At 33.0% G+C, this 20,387-nt stretch overlaps 2 protein-coding genes across 3 annotated transcripts; both read right to left on the reverse strand.

Moving 5' to 3' along the window:
• Window positions 1-134: 134 nt before the first annotated feature.
• LOC123718812 (clavesin-1) lies at window positions 135-19,491 on the reverse strand. Of its 2 annotated transcripts, XM_045675715.1 has the most exons (8): window positions 19,387-19,459; window positions 13,410-13,435; window positions 8,599-8,823; window positions 8,248-8,407; window positions 6,313-6,374; window positions 4,961-5,154; window positions 1,961-2,077; window positions 135-1,581 (listed from the first exon to the last, which is right to left on the reverse strand). In XM_045675715.1, exons 3-8 carry the CDS (start codon window positions 8,804-8,806, stop codon window positions 1,330-1,332), a joined length of 993 nt encoding a protein of 330 aa, XP_045531671.1. In that variant the 5' UTR covers window positions 8,807-8,823; window positions 13,410-13,435; window positions 19,387-19,459; the 3' UTR covers window positions 135-1,329. The 2 variants fall into 2 exon arrangements, with proteins under 2 accessions (XP_045531671.1, XP_045531672.1); XM_045675716.1 differs by lacking the exon at window positions 13,410-13,435 and having other exon boundaries at window positions 19,387-19,491.
• LOC123718853 lies at window positions 9,768-10,508 on the reverse strand. Its single transcript, XM_045675786.1, has one exon. The coding sequence runs from the start codon at window positions 10,506-10,508 to the stop codon at window positions 9,768-9,770; it is 741 nt and encodes a 246-aa protein (XP_045531742.1).
• Window positions 19,492-20,387: the final 896 nt, after the last annotated feature.

Consider the following 20,387-nt stretch of genomic DNA (forward strand, 5'->3'; position numbering starts at 1 on the left):
CTCTTTGTCAGCTCCCTCTGGTTAAACGCGTTATTGATTTCAGGAACTACACGTTCTCCCGAACAAATGTAGCCGCAGGGCGCGCAGCCATTTCTAAAGCAACCAATTTCGGGAAAATTTAATAAATTTCCACATACGAGAATCTATAAGTTTTATTTATACATTACTTTATACAAGGCAAGGGAGCTTACATTTCCTTAAATTTACACTTAAAGTCTCAACCGAAGAACGAAATTCGAGACCTCTTCCTTCTTCTGAATCTGATTCCCGGTAATCACGACACTTTTATAAACATACAAAATATATAGATTACATATTTTTCTTTTATTTTTATACAAAAAAACAATGGCGGCCAGCTTTCGTCGCAATGACGCCACCTGTAGCTTTCTCGAAGCTTTATAACACCCAATTACACTAAACAACTACGTAAGTAATATTAATAAACTCATTTGAACTTATACTATTTTGATTGATATTCTTAATTAGTCCGAGTATAAAGCTCATAAGGGTAGAGTCCCTATGCAAGTTTATTTAAATTAACAATAATTGCGACACAATTACCAGATAAAGTATTAAAGCAGCGAAATATATTCTTGATTTAATATACAGTTACATTAATTTACATATATGACTCCTACTATGTACCAAAAGTAAAAATACAATCACAACTTTTTTATTTGAACATAAAACTCACAATGATTTATTGTTAAATCCCTCTCGTTTCGAGAACGACTTAAAATTGTTGATGTACACAAATAGAACTAAGAAACAACATTTGTTACCATGGTCACCCTTTCTTTTGAATAGAAAAACAATTAAATCTAATTTAGACGTCTTTTTTATAAAATTTTATAGTAATAGGTAACTAGTAGTAACTATATTAAAGAAAAAAATGTTTTCGGTGATTTTTTGTCGGTATGGTTGGACGTCACAACGTAGAGCCTTATTATAGAACTTCAATAACAAATTTTGATTTTATTTTTAAGTTCTTGTGCTAAGATAACGACAACAGGGGATGTATAATAAATTGTAAACCTCCTTTGGGGTTTTTAAATAGGTTAGTTATTAAACTATTTTTTAAGTGAACCAGAAACGCTTGCTAGTGTACCTAAACTGAACTAGAACTGATATTAAAAATTAAATTTTCCTTCGTATCCACAAACAGTAATAAGGAGTTCTCGAGACGCAACGAGACGAGAGGAGACGCAACAAAATATTAAATCAACGATTAAAACTACTTATTTTTATGGAGGCTACTTACTACTAAGTTACAAGCAGTACAAACTAATTACATTTCAAATCTTAACCAAAATTAATATATAAATGCCATTAATCAATCTCTAACTTCCTAAAACTGCCTTCTACAGATCCTTCAGGGGATGAGCTGGTATTTCTTGAAGATACAATTCCTCTTGTACTTAAGATCTCCATGTCGTCGAGGTCTAGAAGAACTTGCCGCTTCTCTTCAAGGAGTTTATAAGTGAAGTCAATCATTTCTTGTAGAGGAATCTTTCCGCCGAAGTTTGTTGGAAGACAAGATATATCCACTTCTTTATATAGAGTTTTGCTTGTTGAATGGAGCTGAAAGAATAATAATAATGGATTTTGAACCCCGAAAAGGTCAAAAAGTCATGTTAATCATAACGAAATATCGCCCAAATTCTAGTTTGCTTTATATAAATTTCCTACCCCTCAGTAAATAAAAAACTTCCACTTCACGTGGTTCAATCCTCGGCTTGCACCAAGAGATTTTTCGTTCTATATGCGCAGTTAGAGACGGAAATAATTGTGATGAAATCGGCATGTCTTTTGACTTTCAGGCATAAAGAACTGAAGACTTGTCTATGAAAACATCAATGCAAAAACGTGTTTCCTAAGAGGTTGAGAGACTTTCAGACATACTTGTCTATGAACACTATAAAAACAGTAATTCTTCATATAACTGATATATATTACTTACACGTAAACGCTCGCCTATTTTAGGAGACACTTTGCTCGCAGCAAAATCAATAATGTATTTAAGAGCCGATGGGACATTGAACAGCTGGAAACCTTTGTGGCGCATTGGGAAGGATTGCTGGAAGAAAATTAATAAGATTATTATAACTGTTTTTATAATATTTATCTGACTTTTTCAATAAACTAGAAGGAGGAGGAGGAGGATTTTGTATTTAGCTTATCATCTGTAAGCCGATCTGGATGATGGTGGGTCGACGTTTATTCATACAAGGTCAATGAATACAAATAATAAATATTGTAATGGATTTATGGAGCTTTTTATGCATTTTGGGTCGGCTAATTATAAATAAAAATGCACCGAAAAATACCGTCTGGACCAATCGAGTTTTGAAGAGAAAAAAAACTAAAAAATCATGTTAAGGCGAAACGAATTTCTTGAGTGTGGCTAGTTGTTTTTTATCTTGAATGCCAGACTGAGTTATATCTATAATTGTTCAAAGCTTCCAAGAAAAAAATATTGTTCACGTTTTCCTCTTCTTGTACTTCAATCTACCTACTGTACACGTTCTTGTAAATCTTGTTTTCTAAAGATATGCGACGTTATTTCTACCGTATTTAGTCTTAATATTTATACGTTAAAAGTGTATGAAATTATAAAAACTCCATTCACTATTCATAAAAAAGTTAAACGACTGTTTAGTAAATGTTACATTACTAGTAAGACACTTTACGCTATATTATTATACTACTTAGGGTACGTCACCCACAGTTTGTGTAAAAAATCCATAAAAAAACATGTAGATGCCTACAGCTTACAAGTTCTTGATCAATAGGTTACGCAATAAAAATGACTAAGACGTTTTTAATTTGGACTTTACCCGAATGAGATTATTTCGTTATAATACATATTTTTAAATAAATTACGAAAAATATACCTATATTGGTTGCGTGTATGATGTTATCACGAACGTCGCTAAGAATCTAATTTTCAGACATTATCTTATCGATCTTTATTTAATTATTTATTAACACCACATAATATATAATACATTTTGTATGGTATAAGTTAGAATCTATCTATCCTAAAATACATTATGGTGAACAAAATTTTACAATAAATAAATGCGGATAATACCAAATGTGGAATTTGACATTCGAGGAGTCTATTATGCTGTATCTCAAGAGCAAATTAGTTCTCTCAACTGACAAATAGTTATCGGCTTTTAACAGTTAGAGTTATTTAGACCTTGGTCTAACCCTACATTCGATTTCGATTTAGTTTTATGGGATAGGAGGCAAATGAGCGGTCAAAGTGACCTTTGAATAAATTACCAACCGCCTGAACACTTGCACTTGTTTGGACTTGCTGGTGTGCTGCCGACCTTTGAGGTAATGGAACGTATTTTTTTGGCCCTTGGGATTAAAAACTCTACTGGTAGCTTTTCACAAAGAGCGGTCGAAATTCAAAAGGCACCTTGGAACGCCAGGTGTTAAGATTAAAAGGTGAAAACTCGATACAAATCGTATCACAGTGACGCCTTACAGTGAAACTGGTTCAATTATTTTCCACTACAATTGTTTTGACGGATATTAAACTAGTCATTAAAGGAATTAGCGGAGATGTTGATTGTAATTACGACGCGTGAGCAATTGATTCGAGTAATTGTTTGATTCATATAATTAGTGCTTAGATTTTCCATCGTTTTCTCTTGGCTGGTGTGTGAAGGGCTTACAAAAGTGTAGCATTTTGTATCTAAGATTACTGTACACGTACTCAGCTTAGTGATTGCTTTATAACGGGTAGGATAAGTGAGTAGAACATACTAACTTACTCCATTGGCTCTGCTACCCAATAAGTGTCTTATCCTCCAGAACGAGAAACTTCCAGCGCTACTACCACCTCCCGCTAATATCTGGTTTTTAGGTGCTACAGGTCCACCTCCACTCTATCGATCCATCGGTACCTACGTTGACCTATTGGTCTCTGACCACTAGGTCGCGCAGATTATCGCTCATTCGCTCGTGGTTTAGTCGTAATAACCATTGTAGTCGATTGGACCTGTATTCGCCTATAATGTTGGGCTGAGCTAGCAACTCCACATAACCTGTTTGGCCAACAAGAAGGGATTCTTGTTGACCAAAGGATTTTACGCAATATTGAGTTCCGCTAATTATAAGATTGGTCGTATAACTCACTTCCGTATGTCAAAAATGTTGGATTTAGACGGAAACAGTTCTCGAAAGTTTCGACTTTAAATCTCACCCTTAAATATTCGAGGAAATTGGTGAGGTGAATCCGCCTTTTTCATTGACTTGGACAATCTAAATTTACCAATATTGGGACTAGGACAAACTGTGTGTGACTTGATGGTTTTGTTTCAGGTTGATGAAGGGATATGCAGAGATAAATGACACACGCAACACGTAGGTGCTAAACGACTTTACTTATTTTACCTTCAGAGCTTTTGTTGTTTTATTCTGAAGTCTATGCTTACGATTAAATTAAACATCGAACAAAGAAACATTCTGTCATTTAGTGCACAGATTTAGATTTTAATGTAACCCGGTAACGGATTTTTTGCTCAGAGTTATCTCTAAAATTTGCTTTGTAGGATAACTTGTTTTTGTGTATTACGACGCTCGACATAACCTTTTTTTGTGATAAATGCTGGATATTCTAAGAAATGAATACATATTTGCCAAAACCCTTTTAAATAATCTTCACGCTATTTTTAATATATTTTTGGACATAATATTCCATCCAATATTATTATTATTAAAAAATATTAAATAGAGAGTTGAAAACAATTTAAAAGAACCCTGTGGCAGTGTACCTTTAACTCTGGCAGCATGTGAAAGCACCAGCTCTGGCGTCACCAGTACTATCTACCAGTCGCCAACTTGACTCTTTAATTAGCACCTATGCACTTGAACGCCTCCGGCCCAACAGGGATAATTTGTTCACACGAATTAGATTGCTACGTATTCTTAAAGGTCTCACCTCTCCCCACTTAATGAGCCGAGCGAAGTCTATAGGGTTCCAAGCTGTGACGTGGGTCTTACTGGATCCCATACCATCGCCAACATGCACGAAGCCATGGACCTGGTCCGTCTGGTCTTCCATCAGTGTCTCGTAGATTACAGCATGCGCGCGAACCATATCCCAGCATGTGAACTTGCTTATATTGAATTTACCTACGACAAAGTGTAAATTGAGTGGTTTTGGAATTTTAATGAAGACCAATTAAAACACGAGTTATTGGTAATAAAGCAGCCAACACCAACACTGACTGACTCAGGTCACGTGATGATACGCCGAGGACCGTAAAACTCATAACTTTACCAGCGCGATACCCGGCAATTCAAAGGTTCTTATCATCCAATTAAGCAATAATGTGACATCCGAAGACGAAGAAGAGTCGAGACTAACCCTCAGATTAAAAATTATGTCAAACTACCTGTTTGACCTATGACAGTCAAAGTATATCTGGATTGGGATTACCCTTACAGGCGCTAATTTTATTTTCCGATTTAATCCGAAGGATGCCCCAAGCATTTATAGATTACTAGCTGACCCGGCAAACGTCGTTTTTCGATGTATATTATTTCCAGGAAACATTTTTTAGTTCAATAAAATAACCTATCTACGATAATAAAAATAGGGGTTGATCTTAGAGGGGTGACAATTAAGGGTTGTATGTATTTATGTATTCTGTATTATGAGAAATAAAAACGAGAGGTGAACGCCAATCACTTAATTTGCGTAAAAATTCATAAGCATTGGTCGAGCTGTTTCAGAGGAGTATGGGAACAAAAATACGAGAATTATATATATATAGAGATTACAATAGAATTAAATAATATGTTATATGAAATTCGCAAAGCCATATATCTATGTATATAAAAATATCTGCATTGTAATCGCACTAGCCCAAGTCATTGCCATCGCATCGCAAGCAACGATTATAACAACACAAGGTTAACGTTCAGTTAATAACTCAAATTAAAATTAATATTTATAATCAAATCTCTTATTTTTTACATATTCACGCGATTAGTGAAACGTAAGTTAAGGTCACCTTTAGATTGAGACTTCCTTAATAACAAAAAGGATTGTTCGTGCTTTAAAAATAAATTAGAGCATATTTTGACTACATATTTTGCAAGTTACTCAAATGTTATAATATTATTTTGTGATTTTCAACCCAAAACAATTTCGTCGACGTCGATGTTAGTAGTTCGATGGAACGAAATGAACAATTATTTAATAACGTGAATGTAAATAATGCTTCAATGACAAACTAATTTTGATATAGGTGTGAACAACATTGATTCTGTAATTTGATTACTTACTCATGTTATAGACTATGACCCTCCGACCGAAGCTGTCACGAACTGGTGAAACTGCAATGTACCTAGAATGAAGAAACATTTTTTGTGTTAACAGGTGATTGACTAAAAGTGTGTCTACAGATATTTTTCACCCTAGCGTAATAAACAAATATCTAGGAACTCTGCTACGAAGCTTAATGCCCGAATCTTAATGATTTAAGGAATCATTAGAATGTTAAAGAACTGTTTTAGTGTTTAAGTTTGTGTCTGTTACTTTAATTGTGAATTTAACATGTTTCTAGAATACGAGAGCAATAGCTACTTAACTTCCATTTTTTTTAAAGAATTTTACCCCAAAACACGCCGCGTAACGACCTCCTTGGTCTCCACTTAAGATCCAATTACACCAGGATCGCGGCCAATAGTAATTTCATACCAACTTTTTATATAAACTCAAACTACTTTATTCAAATAGGTAACCAACTACACTTATGAACGCCAACAGAAAATATGTTAAATTTCTAAATTTACATTTAGTTACTACCAGTTCACAAGGGCGTAGAGCGGGCAAGAATAACTGGCAAGATACTCTCCGCCATTCTTTTTAATCGCCAAGTTTTCGTTTTGAGTCATACAAATTGTTTGAACTGGAGCAAATCAATCCCAAGGATTAGGACATTTAAGTATTCGTCAAATTTATAAAAAAGCTTTACTTATTAATTTACGTTAAACGAGGGCTTTGAAATTTATTCAGTGATAATACTTTAATTCATTGGGAGATTGTTGTACAATTAGTCATTAGCAAAACGATAAAATTCAAATACAATATCAGCAATATGTTTAAAATAAATTGTCTCTTGACTGAGAAATTCCAATCTAGCCTAATAAGTGATAAGTCTAAAACTAATATTTAACGTAAGACAGTGTCGAAAAAAACTATAAACAATTTGTGAAGGGGGTGACACTCCGTTTCATAAACACGATAAACAAATACTTTCATAATTTAATTTCTTAAACAGCCTGTGAGAAAAGTAAATTATATAACCGCAAAGTTCAAGGCCCACGTGGGGGCTTTCGAAAAACCAGTCTGATATGTACCATAAAGAATATATAACCTCATTTCATAATACGTACGCCATATTTTGTAACTATGTTAGTGGACTTAAATTTTTCGCAAGATCGAGGTCAATAACACTGAACTTTCTATGATTAGGCTGAGTATTATGTACTATTAAGAATCTTAAAAATAATAAGGGTTTTTTTAAATTTATGTTTATCGTCAGGTGTCTATTATCATTGATTTCACTTCACGTAATTCACTAATAGGGCTGTCACATTTTGGTCTATCCCAATGAACTATATATTCACCAGGATTCAATAACTGGACCGTATACAAAGTCACGGTGCCCGAGATAAGAGTGTAAGACGTATGCCCATTATTTAGTTTATTTGTTATTATCCGCATTTAAAATCTCAATTTCCTATGATCGCATGTATAATTGATTGAAAATTTATTCGGCCTCTAAGCGAAAGGAAGTTCAATTTACATATCTTAGAACGCATCATATAAAGGCCATTACGACGGAAGCTTATTAGTTCTCGTTTAAGGACATCAACTATCTCAATTATAATCAACATTAATTTATTTATTTGTATTCAGAGAACACTTAAATTATTTTTCGGCTATCAAATCTATTTTGGAGAATATTTCGTGAAAAAAGTATTGGAATATTATTAGCATCTATTGCGTCAAGTAATGTTTTAAAAAGGCTCATAGTATATACGGTAGTATATTTGCTATATACGGAAGAAACAAAATCTAATCGTGTTAATAGAGAGATTATCACTGTTAAAAAGCACGAAGGTAAACTTAATCTCTAATTGCTGTCGCCTAATTAATTTGTCAATATTAAAAAATAAAAGAGACGTAGGAGTAGTTTATTTAACGCCACCTACCCGCTGCTAATAATTTCCTTCAGGTTCGGATCTTGACAGTCCAGTTTTACCATACAGTTGCTATAGAATTTTCGCAGGTTTAAGTACTTAAGTAGTGTCTGCTGAGCCATTGGCACGCTGAACTTCTTGTGTCGGAGAAATCGCAATAAAAACGTATCATCTGAAAAAAATTAAATGTTCAAAGAAGATGAAATTTTAGACCTGGTAGACTAGAGTCTGAGTCAAGTACTGCTGGATTTTGACACATCATTTATTATTATTTCGATAAAAACATGAACTTTAAATTAATTAAATTTCAGGAAAAAACAATTATTCCGAATTATATAAGTTTTCAGAAAGTCTATTACATACCTTGTCTTACGTTTCTTATGTCTGGGTTCTTCTGAATCCATTCCCTCATATTAAGGAGAGCCTGTTCCTTCGTAGCGGGAGACTCTCTTAGCTCACCCGCAGCTACTTCGGCCGTATTCCTCACTTTTCGTACAATCCCGTCTTTTTCACAATAATCATTGGAGCCCCAATTCGTCGATACAGTGAGCAAGACGCTTGCTGTCGTCATCTTGCTGACTTCAGATCCTGTATAAATAAATAAAACAAATAAGTGGTAGAGAGATTGTAGCAATCTTTTTAGATCTGGGCCTCAGATTTCTCTATCTGTTTCACGATCATTTCTCAATCTAATAGGCAAGTAGGTGATCAGCCTCCTGTGCCTGACATACACCGTCAAAATTTGGGTCTAAGGCAAGCTGGTTTTCTAGCGATGTTTTCCTTCACCGTTCACGCGAGTGTTAAATGCGCAAATAGAAGGTCCATTAGTAGAATACGACCTCAAGGGTGAGATTCGCAAGTTGAAGGCACTGAGACTTTGCCTACTCAGATTAGACAAACTTGTGCTATGAAACTTATAAGCTATGAATTTATATAATGACAAATCGAATTGATTTGCGAACGCTGACTGCACTTCAGATAACAAGTAGAAATCACAATGGATCTTATGCCATTTGATTTAATTAAAATCCTAGATTCGCTCTTCATACTAGTTTCTAATCTAACTGAACCGTAACAAACTCAATGGAGGAATGTAATGGAGACAAATACTAGTAGGAACTCATGATTGTTTGTTTTTCTCGTGATTTTAGAGAATTTGTATTTGAAATCTGGTTTTCCAGCAAGTTTCTTGAGTCAAGTGCAATTTACATACATGAAGTAGGTTGTAAATATTAATATTGTAGTTTTTATATTGTTCATTAAAATACGGAAATGGCATTGTATGAGTTTATTATACTAAGAAATTCTATTGGATTCTCTTAAATTAAATACTATTTATGTAAATTATTGTTTAATTATACAACAGTTAATATGGACTTGTTGAGTTAAAAAGATACAGATAACTCCAAACTCAGAGCTAAGCTTGTAATATTGATGATATTTTATAAAAATAAAATTATATCATCTTTATAAGTTATAGTATACTACTACGACCATTCACAGTTGAAAATTACGTTATTTCAACAAAGAATTTAGGTCCTCAAAGATTGTTTCATCTCTCTCTTAGCTTTGCTGATCTTATCTTGTATGTTTTTAGGCAAAAACTCTCCCAAGGCGCCAATAGAACTCAAAACTGCATTATCCCAGTAATCTGGTGGTCCAAAGGCCGAACTGTCTGTTGCCAATTTAAAAAATGCCTGCAACACATCGGTACTGCATCTCTTCAATTCACCTATTTCGACAAACGCTGCCTTGTATGCTTTAGCGTGAATTCTTGCTATTTCGCTTCCATTAAAAGCACATAGGATTTGCTTTAGAGCAATCAAGTCATAGAAGGTGTAATCTTCCGGTTCTTTAAAGTCATGTCTAACTCGTTCAGCGACAGCTGTAAGTTGATTTTCGTTCAGCCCATAGTCCTTACCAAAATTTTCTATCACATCAATACTACCCAGCGTTATATTATAGTACTCTTCAGCTGGTATAGCTGGTGTAACCCACTGCAACGTTGCCAGAATACTTTCTGGAATATTCGCGACGTCGCCGTAAAAGATTTTAATTGAGTGCCAAATATAATCGGCCTCAAGAGAACGCAACGGCTCCTTGCCAAGGCGAACTAAACAAGTAATTATATCTTTACGTTGCATTGTTTTTAATTTAGGCAATGAGACCGATTTTTTATTATCCGATATGTCGAGCAGATTCTCGCAGGTGAAGTTTTGGGATTTAGCTATTGTAATAACAATTGATACGATGAATAATTTGAAGAGCGTCATGGTTCTCAATAGAAAACTGGGTCGGTATTAATGTCGATCGTTTTATTGAGTTTTCAATTAAATAAATGAATTTGTACATAATAAATGAAGAAATTGCTATGAATAATGTAGTTTGCGTGATCAGATCTTGTTCGAGTAATATACGAAATACTTTTTTATTATTTATTGAGTAATTTGGTTGAATGTCTAAGCTTCTTGTTCATAAATACTAAAGTAGTATAATTAAACTCTAACTTTCTACGTACTTTTTCATCTATTTCTGTAAATTTTGTTAGTTAGAAACAGATATTTTTTATTTTCTTTTATTTAGAATAATAGATACAACTATACAAATGGTATATTTATTTTATGGAGATAATCATTAAACACACACAGGAATCATTTTTGACCTATACAGGTTAAGTTCTATATTTTTTATTTACAGCAATAGTATTATTATTTAAACTATTGAAATAATTTTATACAGGTAACAGAAAACCTCTTGCTATAAATCTTATCTAAATATATTTTATCTTAGTGTAATACAATGTACGCGAGTAGAATATAAAATGCTTGTTTACAGCAGCGAAAAAAATTCTATCTGCTTAAGTTTCGATCATTATCCACCCTATAGTATTTTACAAGAGGCGATATGAGGCAGCTGGTTCAAGAATTGTTAATACATACCTAATGTCGACGTTATTAACACACGCAAGATTTAATCAAGCATAAAAGATTGCAAATGTCTAAAGCGATCAGTGACTCAGTGAATAGTTGTAATTAATTACACGTGAGGAGCTTTCGACTATACCTTTGCTAAGGTTAATGAAAGCGTAGTGTCGCAAACAACGTCGTTTTTTAAATCCTCCATTCTTATTTATAATTACATTCATAATGGGTTGACATTGTTTTTAATTGCTTTTGTATACTTTTGTCAGCTAATAATGTATTCATGTATGTAACTAGATACACACACACATTATTTTTTTGTTGTTATTGATGAGGGGACAAAAGAGGCTATGTGACGCCAAAAAAGGGGCAAATATCGCAACTCATAGACACTATTTACTTCCGTTTGAAGAAGGAATAGGCTCTTTTTTTAAACAGTTGAATTCATATCTTCCAGTAAAAAATCCGCGGAAGTCGATTCCACAGTCAATTAGGACGGGGATCTTGGAAGACTTCTTTCATCATTAAGGTGATGCGGATGAAATTTTGAGTTAATAAAAGTAAAGCTAAATTTTAGTTCTCAAATCAAAATAAAAACAACGAAACATCGATGTTTTTTTTTAAAGATACGTTAGAATATATAGCTTTATAGAACTAGAACGTAATGGGATCCGTCTGGTACCTACTGCACAAAAATGATATAATTATTAAATCCATATTTTTCCATACATTGGCTTACGTTTATAACAACGATTTTAAATAGCGTTAAATGGGTATGTGCGTCATTTATATACAAGATAATCACGAGTTCGAGTTGTTATCCGTTTTGGAATTAAGTTATTTTCCTCGATTGCGTAAACACTGTTTTTTTTCAAACGAATCCAGAGACTAACTACAAAAAAATCATGTGCATAAACCCTCATCCCTAAAGTGAGATGAGTTCGTATATCGGCTGTGCACCGATGGAATTTTTGGAGGTTTTTTTTTTTGAGGAAACTTGTCATATCTCAAATTCAAAAATCGATAACATGTCCAATTCAAAATCAGTTATTCATGTAGATAACACAATGTACACTTATGAACGTCAAAAACAGAAATGTATATAAAATGCTTATAATTTTACATTTACCGCCAGTTCTTAAATTAAGAGCGTAGAACGGAAGAGAAGAACTGGCAATAAACTCTCCGCCACTCTTTTTAATTGCCAAGTTTTTGTTTTACAAAATGTTAGTAAGGAGCTGCAACCATTACACCATGTTTCAGGTGACATCTTAAGTATCTGAAACAACTAATATCACCGCATACATAAATTCAACTACGACCAGTCACCACAAGTAGCACCCGTTCACGAGTATGACGCATGGCCAGCCATCGGCCACATTTTAGGGAGAGAGACAACCCGACGCATGGACGCCGCCACAAGCAATGACATTTAAGCGATTATGATGATCCTTGAAATGTGAACTTGGCGTCATAAGAATGTGTCAGATATTACACATTATTACCTGCGAGTTTATAAAAAGTTGTGGCGCTGGATTATTATTAACTAAAAAATAAACAGCACATTTATGATACATCTTTTGGGATACTCAGTAAATATAAAGGAGCATTTTTCAAAATACATAAACAGTGAAAAAATAAATTAAAAATCTAAAATACAGTCACAAACGTGAAGAGGACTTAAACTTTTGTATGAATGTTAATGAAAGCAAATTCATTTGTGATTCTTTATAAAAATTGTAGCCACTACTAATTAAATGCGGTTTGATAAAAACTTTTTCCGTTTGAAGCTTTATGTAGTTTAAAAATTCATTTGTTCGTGTCGATGTTGTTCATGTTATAAAATAAATCAATGGCGCTACAAACTTTTTAGATCTGGGCCTCAGATTTCTGTATCTGTTTCATGATCATTTGTAAGGCAAGTAGGTGATCAGCCTTCTGGGCCTGACGCACGCCGTCGACTTTTTCGGTCTAAGGCAAGTCGGTTTCCTCACGATGTTTTCCTTCATCCATTGTTGCACAACCGGGGATCGAACCTACGACCTCAGGTATAAGCGTCGCACGCTGAAGCCACTAGGCCAACATCAAAGCTCTGCATCAAACACTGTGTCCCTCCATATCAACTGTCCTAGTGGGAGGCTGTCCGACGTTTCACCGCCAAAATTATGATGCAAATTATTCATATTATTATTAACGTGAATAAAATCGAGCATTTTAAATGTACAGTACCCAAATCAATCGCGAGATACTCACCGCCATACCTTCTTACTTTGTTGATCCTAACGCCATATTTCATGGTCCACATGAAACAATTAATCATAATAACAAAAAAAAATGTATTTTTAAACTAAAAACAATACGTTCTCGGATATTTGAACAAAGAGAAAAGCGATGCCCCATGTGTTAATAAATGATTTTTGGCACACACATCCAAAAAATAATAAAATATCCATTAAAATTATTTTAATATAGCTTTCATTAGGGTTACCTGGATCGTCTTGAGACCCGAAAGAGTCACTCACGTCCCCTTTCTTAAATATAATTGAGCCTATGTATTAGTTATACCCTGTGGTGTATCACCTAGGTCAAACTGTAGCTCCTAGCACTTTGGTTAGGGTTAAAGTGTGAAAGCAGCCTGTTTTTGTACAATCGTGATGTCTGTAGATGCATTTATATATTATAACGAAGGAAATATCACAAAATCTTTTTTAACTCTCTCAAAAGGTTTCATATCACCTCCTAAAAGAGACTTATTTTAAACAACATTATTATTTCTGAATAACGTTAAAGTTAATTATAATAAATTATCCAGCAGCGTTATAACCCTATATGTCTTGGATTTAGAATATTATTTAATATTTATAAACAAGTAGGTGATCAGCCTTCTCTGTCTGACCCACGTTGGTCTACTTACGATGTTTGCCGCACGTAGAGGTAGGAGGTAGCAAGTGCTTATTGCGCACTTAAAAAAGTATCAGTCCCTGGACCAGCATGCTTAGGCCACTATTAATTTAATAAGACCTGTGTGATAGGGTCACGTATGTTTTGTTTCAGCTTAGTTCTAAATCTGTTTTATATAGAGTTTAGCCTATTTATTAACTAATTCAACTTAGGGTCCTTCAAGAAAATGGCGTAGCAATTCTAAAAAGCCACACTTGCGAGCCTTCTAGCAATGTAAGTGTCCATGGGTGGCGGTATTACGTAACACCAGGTGAGCCTCCTGCCTCCATACATAAAAAATCTCCTCCAGGAAATTATTTGTATTTATACATATAAAGATCGTATAATTAAGCATTTACTGCAAATGCAATAAACAACAACTTTAACTTCGATTATATCATAAATAACGCTCAAATACTGTTAGTATAAAACCTAATATCTTAATATAAACTAATCTTTTTTCCTATCATTTAGTGAAGCGTGTAGGATGAATTAGCCTTTGTTCCATTCAAAACTATTTGATTACGTGATCATAAATTGCCCTCATTTGTAATCTTGCCAAATTACAACGTGTAAAAGTGGAACACGCCGTTGCCGTGAACGAAATTTGGATATTGGCCGGCCCAAGACTAGAGAAAGAACTCGTTTGGTTACAAAATAGGCTATCGAATCGTCTTAAATGTTAATAATTAAATATTGCATTCTCTGCAATCGATATTCAATCAAAAGATCCGAACACTGAGGTTAAAGTTTATAAATGGGACGGCACGGTAATTATAGCACCAACTAAGACACAGATCAATACATATTTACTAAGGAAATAGGTGTTAGGAGTTCAGCCATAAGGCTGATTTTCAGTCGTCCTTGATTAGGCAATAGAATAGAATACACATCAGTAAAATACTAAAAACGATGTTAAGTTATTTAAAAACAATTCAGAAAACAAAAATCAAACACAACATTATGAGTGAGTTATGAATGAATGACCTAAATAATGCACAAGAAATGTTGATTTCCCCAACCTTTTCACAAAATTTTAAATACAGGTTATAATTTGTGCCCTCAGAAGATCGGTACTATACTATCAGTATTTTGACCTAATTCAGTTTTATTGTTTATATGTTGAGTTGTTTTCATCTCTTCGTGAATGTTATGTTCGCCTACACATTATTTATTGTATTTTATTTTACTGGTACCAATGTATCAGTACGCCGAGTGCAGTAACCTTTTATAAATGAATTAATTAATAAAAAACATACTATGTACAGCCACAACGTATTGGATTCATTTAGAGGACATTCTTAAATTCAAACTAGATTGGTGAGAGTCCAGCTATTTTAAATTATTCGATTCAAACAATAAAGTGTATTGTATAAGAAAGATATGATTGAAAATTGTCGGGCATTTTAAAAATCAATACCACTTGCAATTTACGAAAGAATTGAGCCATGAAATTGGTTGCTTAGAAGCAGACTAGATCCTTAGTCGAAGGCTTTATAGAATGCCACATAGATCGAATTCACAAAAATAGTTCTTAATTCAAAAAGTTTTACGCAAGCTATAAATTGATTCACATGTTCCAGTCACAGTTTGTGAACACAATTGTTAGGTTGTTATGTTTTGGAAATTGTATGCGACTCTATAATTACCTTTAATATATTTAGTTATATAATATGATGAAATAACGTTTTCTCTGAATTAACTGTTACTCTTCGTGAATCTAGACAATTGTAATGTCAATGTTACATGATTATATAAAGAGCTTTGGGTTTCCAAGCAGAAGTTATGACCAGGCATCGATATATTGATAACGTAAAATATTAAATTCAGAATACAGAGATGTTGCTACAAGAATCTATTTTTGAAGGTAAAGCTAAGACAAACATCATACAATCTTAAACATCCACTAAACACATCTAGATGAAATTCGTTATAAGAAAATACTTTAAGATTGATTATAAAATAAACAAGCGCTATTGACTCAGTTGTTTACGCCAGATAGCAGTTCTGTTATAGTACCTACACTAAAAACATATCCCGGAACTAATAAAGTAGGTAGACGAGCCAAGGCTGTACATTTTGCTCACTCAAGCTTTATTAGTTTTATAATTGTGGCGATTTCCTAAATCGTCAGAGTTACGCCCTAAGAGTATAACCAGACGAAGGCAAGCGACGGTAAGCTTTTACTGTGTCCCATATAAGTGTGTTACGAAATTTTATTGAAGTTCATGACATCAGTGGCCTGGAAGTGACATTGTGTCATCACCAAGTACAAGATCTTTAAGAAATCGATAGCCAAGGTGATGTGAGATCAGGTTTTAGTAAACATTTTATGTTGTTTTATACGATATTAATTTAAACACCACCAGTGTGTGGCGTGTTAGCACTTAAAATGGGATTGAGTTTTTAAATATTTTTCAACGCATTTGAAACAAATGGGCAAAGAGCGTTTTAAATGACGTGAGCAAGTTAAAATTGAAGGGGTTTGATTGAATGAATTTATTAAATGAATCAGCAAAAACAAAATTCGTCTGCTTAAAAACAAAACTCGCGAAACAATTAAAAAGAATGTACAAAACATTGAAAACAAGATTTAACTATAGATAGAATTTTATTATTTTTAGAATGTTAACTGCAATATAATTAATAACAAGAAAATTAAAACACATTTAAAAAGTTTTGCCCATGTGGCACTTTTAACTGCAATTAGCTATTTTTGATATCATCGAAAATCAAATCCTTTTTATAAAATAATTGCTCTTAGTAATTGCTTTCAGTGCATAAATTGTGATCAAAGACCACATTGTACGATATCCCGATGATAAATAAGTAAAGTTATTTTAAACTATAATTCAAAACTGTTAACTTTTTGACCTTAAAACAAAATATCTTCCCCGATAAGTTAAGGCTTACTTATTAATCAGTATAAAATTTTGATAATTTAAAAAAGGATTAGTAAATATTAATGTTAATAAATCAATACGGTTTTTGCGTATTTCATATAATCCCTCTAAGCTTAATTTTTGTTCAATAAAAAATGAGTAATGAGAATTCTTTGCAAAAATATCAGAGAACGATATTCTTGAACGAAAAAAGAGTAGCAAGGGTGGAGATGGATTTGTAGGAGGCCTTCGATCACGAATGCAGCTCAATACAAACATTGTGTAAAACAAATAAGAAAGTGGTTTAAAGAATGAGCGAGGGTTTATTACAATCTGATTTGAAAACTGGAAGAATTGGGAAGACTTTGTGGAAAAAAAATCTGAATATGTTTTTTAGATTGTGTATTAAATATTAAACTTCATAGAACCGACTTGAACATATTTGATTGAATACCGTTATAAAACAAAAATGTGTATGTTGATTTATCATTAAGAAATTATTATACTGATTTGTAAGTAAAGCAATATTGGTGAAAAGACTTGTCCCACATAGAAGTTAATTTGCTTGACAACGCTAATAACCTAAAGTTCGACAGTTCAACATAACATTATGTAATTTGTCTAACTAGACACCGTAAGTCACAATTATGCAACCACACTATTCTCTATAGCTGTTCTGTATATTGACATTGACAACATTGAGACAGTTTCGATATTTAAAATACAACGAGGAGTTATAAAACTGCCTGTCTAAAGCCTAATCTAGTATGGTAATATTTTTGATAATTAAAAAAACATTATTAAGTATTAATCGATCAACTAAAGTTCTCGTATTTTTAATAATTCGGAATGTGATTGCAAGACTATGTTTAACTTAAACATAAACACTAAATAAGACACGCACAGTGCACTCCTAACTTAAATGTGATATTAATCTTGTATCTTTTCATCAAATTAACATTTAATTTCAAGTATATAAACATATTGTTAAAATTACACAGAAGGTTGTGGAAGTAAACAATGTCAGAAATAAATAACAAACGTTCAGTTAAGATTTAAGTAACATCTATATCTGTATATATAAGCATAGCTGCATAGCAAATATCTGTTCTTTTTTCTAATTATGAAAGATTTAAGCATTAAACACATTGTCTCGTACTCTACCTCGCCCCTTTAGACAGATACAAAATTGTAAATAATAAAAATACCGCCGGACAGCGCACAAGTGTGGACTCTGCCGTGTTAGTTCCGAATTGGTTTAAATATAACATAGATAAAGAAACAGCCCCAAGTCCTGATAAAGAAATACCCAAGTTCAAACTACTAAGCTAGTTTAAGACTTTAATTACGCTTCTAATAAAAACACATAATATTGATGAGTTAAAACCTAAACCTTTATGTATAGTTAAAATTTTATGACGCCGTATTTGATGATAAATATAAAGTTTAATAATTAAAATGTGCTTGTATCATGCACAAAATATTACATGTAATTAAAACAATATTCACATTTTTTCAATTAATAAAGTATGCAGAAAATAACAAGAATAATACCGACGTATCAAACACTCATTAGCGAGTTGAGCTAATCTTATAAGAAATAATAATTTCCTCAATCTTTGATTTGGTTCCCTTTAGAGTAGACTCTTAAGCCGTGCGGTAAATTGTAGATTTAAGTTGGCGCCAGGTAGTGTGTGACCCCAGAGCTGGTGTTTTCCTCGCTAAACGAATCAGTATCGCAAAACAGTGAGGAATGCTGCTAGCGTTATCTGCCACGCGGTTCAAACTTTTTACATTTACATATAATTTTCTTTTTTTTAATGTGTAATTATTTTAATTATAGCTATTTAGATTAATAACATTGTTAAAACTGTATATTTGATTGTTATGTTTAGGTTTTAATAATCAAATTTCCATAATCACATAATTATTCATCGTAATTATATTTTTCATACAATTAAACAAACGTTATTATGAACAACTGGTTTCGCCTTTTTTATGCTTAAAGCATAGGAATACCACACGGTTATAACATAAATTAGGATCATTAAATTTAATCACTTTCTAGTCAATTTAGACAATTATGACTTTTGAAGCCGGTTCTGTAATATTATTATTTAATCTACCGGAGATATTCGATCTTTTTAATTAAGTAGTTTGGACAGTTCGATAAACAATTTAAACGTAAATTCGCAATATAATCATTGTTTATTCTCAACCAATACCAATAAATCATTAATTTATCTAAATAGTAACTTATACACATGCTCCTTTATATATAAAATTATTTTTATGAACAAAAGGCAACAAGTAGAAAATGTAGTTACACAATAAAAATATATTCGTAAGTGACAATTGATATTTTAAACACAGCATAAATATTCGCAATCAAATAAAAAATAACTTACAGGTATCAGTTATCCTTTGGCACGAAAAGCAGTCAACTCGACGACGCACAAACCTATAATGTCGAACACAGGCGGCGCACACGTCTTCTAACCACTGTACAGAGCCTTTACTCAGTGAAGCAAGAAAAAACTTTAAATATTATATTACACACTCTGCGTATATGGAAATACACGCCATTTATCATAAAGATGAAAATTATCGAATATTCCGGAGAATAATAATATTGCTTGAAGATTATAGTAAGCTTTTAAGCTTTAAAAATTATCTAAAAATATTATGTTAAGCGCAGACTCGAAGACGACTGGACCATTTCGAGTTATTTTTATTTATTCCTTGAGTTCTGAGAGGGGTTTTTACTTGCTAAGACAATTAAAAAAATAAAAATAGTTTTAATTGGAACTTAGGTAGCTATTTCGGAAAAGGCAAGTATCCATCGGGAAGTATAGCATAATGTTCCATATGTATGCAGCTATTAAAAAGATAGGTTAAGTTAAAAATCATATAAAGTCGAAACGAAGTTCGCGGGCAGCTGGCATATAGTAGATTTATAGTATTGTTTTTGACATTTTCTAATGACCTTGTCTTTTTTTCTTAAAACATCCTCAAGCTGTTTATAACATGGAGGAATTTTTATTTACTTGAGAATATGTTATGTATTATAGCTAGGTGTATCTTTTTAAATTCCAATTTTAAACGAACATATTTTTTATGTCATCAACATATTACTATATCACATAAATTAGCGGTTATTAAAAATTGGAATTTACCTCGGGATCAATTGTTTTGCCTTTACCGTAATAGCGAGAGTTAAATGCGCACATATATAGAGTGCATCAAATGGAGATCGAACCTATGACCGAAGGAATGAGGGTCGCACGCCAAGCCACAAGGCAAATCAATATGTAAGAGTTTATTCGTGCTATTATTGTCTGTGTTATTAATACAAAGATCTGGGAATGACGGCTATTGTTATAGTTTTAGTCATATAAAAAGAATACTT

Source organism: Pieris brassicae, chromosome Z, assembly GCF_905147105.1.
Source record: "Pieris brassicae chromosome Z, ilPieBrab1.1, whole genome shotgun sequence".
Lineage (NCBI taxonomy): Eukaryota > Metazoa > Arthropoda > Insecta > Lepidoptera > Pieridae > Pieris > Pieris brassicae.